The sequence below is a fragment of the Carica papaya genome, chromosome 8 (genome assembly GCF_054855325.1).
Source record: "Carica papaya isolate Zhongbai chromosome 8, ASM5485532v1, whole genome shotgun sequence".
NCBI lineage: Eukaryota > Viridiplantae > Streptophyta > Magnoliopsida > Brassicales > Caricaceae > Carica > Carica papaya.
In genome coordinates, this window is record NC_142316.1 from 8,314,116 (window position 1) to 8,325,192 (window position 11,077).

General features: G+C 31.5%; 1 protein-coding gene across 1 annotated transcript; it reads right to left on the bottom strand.

Moving 5' to 3' along the window:
• Positions 1-1,571: 1,571 nt before the first annotated feature.
• On the bottom strand, positions 1,572-3,844 carry LOC148240465 (Duplicated homeodomain-like superfamily protein). The gene is made up of 2 exons (XM_088209708.1): positions 3,363-3,844; positions 1,572-2,122 (listed from the first exon to the last, which is right to left on the bottom strand). Exons 1-2 carry the CDS (start codon positions 3,689-3,691, stop codon positions 1,783-1,785), a joined length of 669 nt encoding a protein of 222 aa, XP_088065834.1. The 5' UTR covers positions 3,692-3,844; the 3' UTR covers positions 1,572-1,782.
• Positions 3,845-11,077: the final 7,233 nt, after the last annotated feature.

Sequence of the window (11,077 nt, forward strand, 5' to 3'; positions counted from 1 at the left end):
ATTCTGAACACTGATTTTTGATTTTTTTGGGGTATTTTTAGGTACTTGAAGCGTGTTTTAATCTCCAAAGGAAAATTCAGGGAACCCGGGGACCGTCAGTAGATGTAGCTAAAAGTTTAACATTTTGAACATCAATTTGAGTAAGAATCCCTCACCTTATTTTCAATTATGGAATTGAAGTTTAATTATAAATAATATGATATTTTGTGTGATTTAGAAATATCGATAATTAAATGTTACTAATAGAGACAGAACCGTTTATTTATTATTATTTGTCATATTTAACTGATTTATTGATTTTACAATTTCGAATGCATTATAATACACTGGAATTAGTATGATAATTCGATTGTGTTTCCTTCATGCATGTATTGTTTGTTTTATGTTATTTACAGAACTGAAAATTAAAGGTAAATGGGAAATTGTTTGATTTAGTGAATGGATGAATGGTAGCCCTATTGAATATCTTGGGAGATGGTGGACGGACCGGGTACATAGTGAACCCTACCGTAAACGTTGCCTCATACCAGACGGGGTATCGAAGATTTGTATTTTGGCGCTCATACCATACGGGGTATGGGGATGGCCCGTTTCACCCTCATACTGGACGGGATATTGAGGGATGGTATATTTTGGCACTGATACCGGACGGGGTATTAAGGGATGATATCTTTTGGCACTTACCGGACGAGGTATTGGGACGGCTGGTTAATTGAAAAAGGTTAAATAAATGTTCACGCGTTGTAGGGACATCCCTATGGACCCCCATGGATACCAGTAGGCTGATAAAGGAGAAAATTATTGTTCCGACTGATTAAATATGATATTATAATATTGTTTATGTTATTGACTCTATAGGTTGATTTTACAAATCTCGCTACGGTATGTGGTAAATTATTCTATTCATTAAAAATGAATTTACTTAAATTTAGAGTTCCAATAGTTGTTTTTATGATTTCTATCAATCTTCATTTTTGTGTCGGTAAGTAGTGTGATATTCTTACTAGACTAATGTATCTCACTCTTTCATTAACTATTTCATATCAATAGAATCAAAATTCAGAATTCGATTTACAATAGGATTACAAGTAGAACGTTTAGTTTATTTACTTTTCTTATATTTTTTTAATTATTAGTTGTGCTTTTAGAATGGTCATTCTCGTATTTTTATTGAATATTCTGAATTATTATATAAATAATGTAAACTAATTTATAATTTATTTACCTTCAAGTTTCGATTTGTTACAATTATTTATTTATTTTATTAAGGAATTTTCTTTTTTTTTTTAGAAAAAGAATATAGGTTAAAATTTTAAAATTAAATAAAGGATAGTTTAAGTTTCCAAAAAGTTGAATGAAATTAATTTTAAAATTAATTAAGGCAAACACCTCTTATTATTCCACTTATCAGACCAAACTGGTCAGTTTCAGTTAAATAAGATTGTGAATAACCATATATCCTCTCCAAATCCTAATATAATATATAACTATCTATTATTAGCAGTATTGTAATAGGACCATATATATATATATATATATATATAACATATAAAACGTGTGAAGGAAAACAATGCAAGGGCAAAGAATTTCTATTGCTATTGAATTAATTCCTAAAGTTTCAATTTGTTTACATGATCCAAACTATCATCTATATGAGTTTCATTTACTTCTAATCTTCACAGAAAAACTCCAAAACATTTATATCAAATCTCACTTCTAGTAATACTATCAACTTCCATCGACTTATATACAGACAATTTAGATGATAAAATTTACATGGTATTAAACTGGGTAGGCAAAGTTTTGATGATACCCCATGGCATCTGACTGCTGATGTTGCTGAAATGAAGGTTGTGTTTGTGGTGGTGGCAATGGGTGAATCGAACCGCCCGGTGGTGAAATCCAGTTCTGATCAACTGGCGGCACAGCCACTGTGTTAGTGTCCACCGTGGTAATATCATGAATGCTCGATCTCTTCCTCTCTTTCTTCACGGTGCTATGCCGGAGAAAGTACTTCTGAGCATGGCTTGCTACTTGAGTTGGTGTTCTCGTCACGACCACATTCCTCGAAATGCTCCTCCAATCACCCTTTCCGAATTTCCTCAGCCCTATTAAAAATAACCTGTTTGCCAGTACATCTCAAGAATCAGCCTTGAAAACAGAAGCTCCCATCACATGATAATCTAAGCTAACTCCTATTCTTAACACCATTGCCATGTCGACCAGATAAACCAATTCCATCTCTAATAAATCAAACATATCATATTACAGTTATATGCTTTAATGCTAAGATTAGGGCACTGAGTTGCATAATCTCTCAAGCGAAAATATATTGAGAATTACTTATTTCCTTCCTGCTTATACAAGACCCGAAGTGTCAAAATATATGATACTTCAAAATCTTCCAATCATTTAAGGTTAATAGGACTAGAAATCTGTATAAGACAAATTGTGGGTTAATTAGCAAAATGACAAAAAAACCATTTTCATACCAAAACCCATATGGAGAAGCATATTTAAACTCCATTTGATCCTTGGACTACCCTGAAAATTCTTACATTCTCCATGTTTTTTCCCGTCTGAAAATAAAAGGGAACTTTCCCAAACTTCATTAAATTTGCAATGGGTTTATCCTTATTAAATAGAAAAATGATAGAATGATGCAAATCTTTATAAATCTAGACTCAAATCTTTATAAATCTCTACGCACTCTGTACCCTGGCAAAAAATAATTTCATTACTTGAATTTTTTAAGAGATCTCTAATATACTTAAATTTTTAATAAGTCATTAAACAAAGGGAAAAAAAAGGGGTTGGTATTCAAATTTTTTAAGAGAAAAACAAAACCCCATCTTTTCCTTACCCAAAATTCAGGCAAACAAACGAGTTAGATAAAATAAAAAAAAAATATCCCTAATAAAAGAATATGATAAAAATAGTTTGAGTATTTAAAAAGAAGAATGCTCAGCTTATCCCATATGTACTCCATCACAAGCATATTTACTTTGAAGAAAAGAAACTGATAAATCAGAAATCAAACAAACAATTCCATTTAGCAGAAACTTGAAATGCGGTCTTTTGGGCTTCCTTCAAATTCGAACCGATATTGCGTTTCAATTATTTTAGAAAACAAACAGAGGCCTAAAAAACAGAGGGTTTCTAAAGAAATCGAGAAAAATAGAATTTACAAAATTCTACTCAATCGAGTTGGATTATCCCCTTTTTCGAAAACGGAGAAAAAAATATACCTAGGAATTGTATTTCAGTCAGCAGAAACTACAGAAAGCAATTTCCCGCGGGGGGGGGGAGAACAAGAGCATGGGAAAAAAGAAAAGGAAAAAGGAAAGGGTTTTTGACATTACCTGTGCTCATCTTCCGTCCATGGAGTCCCTTTCTTCCTCTCGTTCTCACCATGCCTGGGCCTCGATCCAAACGAGATCTGACTAGCAGAATCCCAGCTGGGCAACACGGCCGAGTCATCGGAGTAGCACGGGATCTCAACTCGTCCTGAGTCGATCTCGAAAACATCATGAACAAGCGCCTCGTAGTGCTCCCTCACTTCCCGCGCAGACTTACCTGGAACCTGATCGGCGATCTTCTCCCAACGATCAAAGCAGTCATCATCGGGGAACATCACAAGCGCCTGCTCAAAAAGCTTGTCCTCAAACCGAGTCCAGTTAGTCGTCGTCATCGCGAGTCGTATAGGCACATAAGAAATAGCAATCAAATAAATATACCCAATCCGCCTTTGGAGATTTCGCAAAAGGTTTGGTGGGAGATTTGATTTTGGGACGGTGATAGGTATATATAGAGAGAGAGAGAGAGAGTAAGTGTATATATAGGCGTAAGTATAGCTTTTCAAAATATTTTGGTTTTGAATTTTTTTATATATTTCCCAGAGTGTCTGGGAAAAACAACTCAGAGAGTTCGAAATCAACACGTTTTTGCTTTTATTGGGTTTTTATTTTTCTCTAAATTTCTGTTCGTTTCTTCATGATACAGGGCACCTGAGATGGCCAATCTTTGACTTTGACTCTCATCCCATCTCACCAAACTAAATATTTACTGGATGACGTCATATTACTCGAATTTTTATCTATTTTAAAAAATTAATGTAGTTTTTTGAATAATCAAATTAAATTTATAAGGTGGATGACTTTATTTCTAATTCCTTAACATATAATAATTTTTATAGAGTCATTTTTAAATTTTAAATGAACTAAAAAAAATACTTTTTAAATAAAGAAAATTGATTAATTTACCCTAATTTCTTAAATTATTATATTTACTACCCAACACCGTAATAATTCTAAGAGTTTGAATTGTGTTTTACTCATAAAATTAAAATTTTAATATGACAAAATTATATTCTATTTATTTGATTTTGAAAAATTATTAATTTGGGTGTTGGTAAATAATTTTTCTTATTAAAATCTTATTAATGCTACAAAACTATTTGATGAAATCAATTAAAAAATTTTTAAGCTAATATGGTGATTAGGTAGGGTTAACTTTGTTTAGTCTTTATCTAGTCTTGATGAAGTGTCAAATTTAAGTTAAGGTGACAAGTGAAGTCAACTCATATGCTCTAGACATATAAAATTAAATAAATGGAGAACTCCAAATTTCATTTTATGATAACATTCTAATACTCAAATTAATTTTTTTTTTTTCTTTCAAATGTAAGGAGTATGAGAATAATAGTACAAATTATAGAGCATGTGTCTTAAAATTTATTAAGTTACTTTCGTATTACATATTCTAAAAAATCATAATTACGAATAAGTATTAAGTTTCAATGATAATAAAATCATAACTTTTACAATAATAACATGACCTAATTTAATAGTAGATCATATCGGGTGTCAATTGCCAAGCTTTTATAATCAAATATTTTAAACCATGTTTTATGAATAAGTACCTTAAGAAAATTATTGATAAATTTTATTGTTATGTATCTTTTCATAACTCTTAATCCTACTCATAAGAATATTGACTACTTATCAATAGAGAAGCAAAAAATTATGAAATAGTGGATTCAGTTTGATACACTCTCACTTGTTTTAATTGCTTTTTTTATTAAAAAAAAATCTCAAATAAAATCAAGTTAAATTTAGGTTTAAGATTCAGAATATGTCCAAATAATATGTATTATTATATATAATGAATGTACATTTATATTATATATATATATATATATATATATTATCTCATGTTATTTTTGTAAACCAAATGAATTCTCAAAAAATTTCTCCATAACTGAACTATATATCAATTAAGATTATACAGTTATCATTATAACTAGGTGATTTAATTAATAAATATATGGTGTGTTTGTGTGTCTAGCTAAATTGTTCAATTTAGGCTGCTTTTAGCATGTGTGAATTTTTTTTTTATGACTTTGAATTTGGGAGCTTAATTTAATTATAATTAGAATTAAAATAATAATAATTATAATGAATTATGACAATTCAAAATAAAATAAAATAAAATAAAATGATTCACTCTTAATTTAGGGCGTGTTTGGGTTTTTACAAAAATATTGTGAGTGGAGCTTAGATTTTATGAGACTTATTTAAAATTCAATTTTATTGTCATCCATACGTATCATTTGCATCATACAAAATCTCCTACCATGCATGCCTTTAGTGGTCAAATAGTTTATGCTCGTTCATTCGGGACAAGGGTTACCCGCTAAACAAGGAATACATGTTGTTGTTTTCCCTCCCCACTATAGATGAAAAATTATTATACACTCTCGGTGGATGAAGACATTTAATTGTCTTGGGATGAAAGTGTAGGATATCTCTACTTTTCATTTTAAAGATTTAAAAATAGTTTGATTGTTGAAAGTTTTATTCCGACTGTAACATACCCAACTATTTTTATTTTTATTTTATTTTATTTTTATTAATTTTTTTATAAATATAAAATATATATTAATTGAATTGAATTTAATTTAATCTATTTTAATAGAAATAATAATAAGGGGTAAAAATTATTTAGGGATTTAATTGAAAACAATTTTAGGGAAAATGAGTGAAAATTTGGGTTCTGAATATATTTTTGAAAGAAAAATCAGAAATTGGGGGTCAAAACACAATTTAAAAAAGTTGTGTCACGTCAGCTGCCCTGTCAACAGCCCCGACCAACCAAGACGCGCCAGGTGGCGGAGATGCTGACGCGGGAGGCCACGCGGGAGGGAGCCACATGGGCGATCCGCATGCGCGCGATCGAATGGCTGAGATCCATTCCTGCGCGCACGGACGACCCAGATCAAAAATGTGCACGAACGGCCCAGATTGTATCACGCACAGATAACATAGATTGAATCGCGATGAATAGTCCAGATTCACTCTCTATTTAATCGCGATCGGACGATACAGATTAAAAGCAATGGACGGCTCAGATCAAAAGCGGATGAGTATAAATAACCCCATATGCACCTAAACCCTAACCCTAGCCGCCAGAGCCCCTCGTCGGAGAAGATAACCCAACCCCTGGGGAGCCGACTACCACCACACGCCGCCGTATTGGAGCAATTTTTGGCTGCCAAACGAGGTAAAAATTCTATTCTTTGCTAAGAATTTGATTCTAAACCCGCCTATGTCCAAATCAGAGCGAAGGTACCGGCCAATTGGCTGAAAAATACCTTCAAAGCTCAGCAGTGCCGCCGCAGGGTGTTTGGGTTTTCGCCTCTGATGAGGCCCTTCCCGATTCCCATTCAATGTGATTTTTCCACCGTTGTGATAACCGTTTCCTCCTCTACAGGTTGACCGTAGTAAAACACCCAACCACAATAAGAGCCGGATGAGCTGTCGCACCGGAGAGCCCTACCACTGGTGAATTTCGATTTTCTACATTTTTCTAGCCCACCGAAGGCCCTAAGTGTGTTTTCTCATAGGAACCGATGCAAGTTTGGCTAAATTTGACAGAAAACGACCAAAAACAGCTAACCCGAGGTGGATCGCCACTGCGACCGAGGACGCCGTCCCCAGAGCACGGCGGAGCTGCCGTGCCAAAATTTTAAAATTGGTCGAGTAGGCCCTGGGTCTTTTTTGGGTTATTTGGGACATGTGTAGGTAACCTAAACGCATTTCAGCTCCCAAGGAAAAATTCAGGGAACCCAAGGACCGCCCGTAGGCGCAGTGACAATCTAGTTTTCGACGTCGAATCAAGTAAGGACCCCTCACCCTATTTCCTATCATAGATGTGAAGTTTGAATAAATAATAATATTATATTTTGTATAAATTAAATTGATATGCATAATTAATTATGATTGCTAATGGAGCCCGAATCGGACATTATTCTCTGTCGATTCCTGCTTGATTTATTTTAAAATTTAAATGTATTATAGTATCTAGTATATCTATTTTATGGTTTTAAATACATGTGTTACTGTCTTACTTGACCACTGTGTGATTTTGGGATTTAAGATATGATTGTATTACCGGGTGCATATTTATTGTTTATGTTATTATGTTCAACTTGGTAATAGAGACTAAGAGAAAACAAATAAGGTAACAGCCTCACTAGATATCCTGAGAGATGGTGGACGGACCGAGTTCATAGGGAACCCTACCGTGAACGTCGTCTCATACCGGACGGGGTATGGAGACTTGGTCATTTGGCACTCATATCGAACGGGGTATGGGAACGGCTCGCTTCACCCTTATACCGGACGGGGTATTGAGGTTTAATGTCTTAGCGTCATACCGGACGGGGTATGGAGACGGTCTTGGAATTAAAACAGTTAAGAAGAAGAGTTCACGTGTAGCGGGAACACCCCTATGGATCTCCATGGATATTAGTGAGCTAGTGAAAACGAGAAACGATGATAATCAGTTATTGTTAATGAATACGGATTTATGATGTGTTTTATATTACTGATTATGCATGAAACTGTGATATGTATAATGTTATTGTCTTTATAGATTATTTTCACAGGTTCTCCAATGATACAAAAAAGGATAAGTAATTTTATTTTAAATAAATGTATTGGTTTAAAATTTGTGCTCCACTGGTTATTTTTTATTTTCTACCAACATTTGCTTCTGTGACGGTGATATAGTGTGATGTCCTTACTGGGTTAGTGTAGCTCATTCTTTATTTAACTATTTTAGATCAGGAGAACCTGGTTCCCGAGCCTGATCCACAAGAAGACAGCGAGTAGATACTAGATACTTTATAGTTTCCTTTATTTTTCTCATTTCTCGTATTTTTTTGGGAGAACTTATTACGTTATATTGTTTAGTACTTTTAATTTATTGTATGATGGATGTTAACCTTAATCTTTTATTTCGCTTCCGCACTCAAATTATTATATATATTTTCTTTTGAATTTCCGAGGCCGTTATACCAACTTTCTAAGAAAAATAATAATTCAAAAGTATTTTCAATAATTTATATCCATACCTTAAGATCTTATTAGAGCTTCTTTTGCCTTCACTAAAGTTTTGTTTAGCTCGCTTTTGAATTCTTGGGTAGCAACTCATTCCTCAAAGTATTATCTAAGTCTTCATGACACACCATGATCCATGCTTCTAACGTGAATTTATCATTGATCTTTATTTCTCAAGTTAGTTGATTAACCTGGGAGAGTGTCTCAAATGTATTGCATTCCTTACCTGTAAGAAGGTCATGCAAGAGTTTCTTCTCTAATTTTGTGTCCTACACTTATCCAGAGTTTATTGAGAATAATACTTATGTCATGAATTGTGATACTTTTGATTTTATTACTTTATTTCTTGCTATCATTTTTTATACTATTTTTGTATTTTACTATTATTTTTATAATATTTTTAACGATATTATTGTAATTTATTTTCACTATTTTTATGAGATAATATTCTTATTTTTAATGTTCATTTAAAGGATACTGAGCATAGCTTATTTGTTGTTCAAGAGAAGGTTAGAAGCTCTAATAACATTCTAATTCTTTTTAAGACTTTGACAAACAACTAAAAGCTAGTTAGTCAAACGTACATCGAATTTTTTAAAAAAGTTGTTGACTTCCAACATTCATTTTAAGGGAGTTTATAAAATTAAAATATCTCCTAATAATTTATAAAATTAAATATTGTATAAATTATAATATTTTAATTTTGTCCGACTTACGAATTAAAAGTAAAAAAATAAAATTGAAGAGGGAATTAATGCAAAAAATTATTTATTAATTCACAAAGGATATTTAAAATTATTATCTCTTTTTTAATATTATTTAAACTTTATATCAAAATTTAAAGCAATTGAACTTAAAGGTTTGAGGTTGACTTTCATATATACTTTTAGGGTATAATTTGATGGAATAACTTGGGACATAAGGTTCTTTTTTTATTGAAGTTTTCTTCAAGGTTCCTCCTTAAGAGGTTTTTTAAGGTATTAAAATCATCCTTAATATATAAAAAATTAAAAATAGGTGTTATAAGAAGAAAACATTTAACAAATTAACACAAAAAATATAGATAAAATTAATAAATAATTTTTTCTTATAATAATCTTTTTGACGTTATTGTAAGTTAACATTTTATTGTTATAACTGCGTTAGAATTATTATATTTTTCTTTTTTATTTATAAATTAACTATAATATTTTATTTTTCTACTATGAATATTATTATTTTAAACAATGATATCATAGTATTAATTTTAGTTTCAATTTTTCAAATATTAATGTTGTTTGTAATCCTTTTTTTTAAATTAACTTTTTATTAGTATTAATCATATTATTATACCCTGTTAGTGTTTTTAATTTTTACAAATTTATACGAATTTACAAATTTAGTACCATTGATATTTCATTCTTCATATAAATCTATAAAATTATTTTTTTGGCAGGATATAAAGAGCAAAAAATAAAATATTTGGAACATTTTTTTTATAATTAGAAAGGATTGTAGTTACCCTTGGTATAGTTATAAAATAAATTCAGTAAATTATGTGTTATTAAAGATTAAAAAATAAAGTTTATTAAGAGAATTTTTATTTATATTAATAATTGAATATAGGTAATAGTCAATAGTGGGCGTGCCGAATCATAGTTCGGCATTGAACTGGCATGATGACGTGGCAGTCTCATCTTATCCAAAACTCTTTTTGAACTGCTTTCTATCAAATGACCGTACACGTGCGCCGCTTTGCCGACGCACGCGTTTCGGCCACGTAGGATGCCACGTAAGCACATAGTAGACTGTCGTGCGATTTTCCGCAGAAGGAAGGTTCGTGAATTGAATTTTTTTATAATGACAGCTGTGGAGCGTGACGTCAGCCTCCCTGCAGGCGGTTGCCAATAATATTAAAAAAAGAAAAAGCTTTGACGACTTTAAAATTAAATAAATAAATGAATAATAAATAATAATAAGAAGGAAAAGTTACCAAAAATTTTCTTCTGATTTTTTATTAAAAAAAAAAAAAAAAGAAAAGAAAACGTTATTTTCGTCTAGGGGTGGGCGTATCGAATCATAGCTCAGTCTTGAGCTGGCATGATGACATGGCAATTTCATCTTATCCAAAACTTTGTTGAACGGCTTTTGGAGCAAATATTCGCCACGACCGCACACGTGTCACTCTATGTCCTTGTGTACGTGTCATCCAGGAAGGATTCCACGTTAGCGCATGGCTTTGTTGACTGCCGGGCAGTTTTTCTGCAGACTTTCAACTGTTGTACTCGTGAACTGATGTTACCTTTACATCATGATTAATTGAAAACTACAGAAACTTCAATTTAATCACGTGTTTATTAAATAAAATATGATTTTCTTTTAAAGAATAAAAAGTTAAATTGATTTTTTAATCCAATTAAAAATTTAATCATCATTAAATATTTTTTTATTTAAAAATATGATACAATTATTTTAATGACAGATTAATAAAAATAAAATTTTAATTTTATTTAATTAAATATTATAAATCAATTTATAATAAATTTTGTATTTCAATAAATAAAAATTTTAATGATTATATTACTATTTTATTGATAATCAATTACGTGTTGAATAAAGAGGTACTGCTATTTTCACATTGTTTGGTCTTATCAAATCATTTCTTTGTATTCCTTTTATACAATGACAAGGGGATT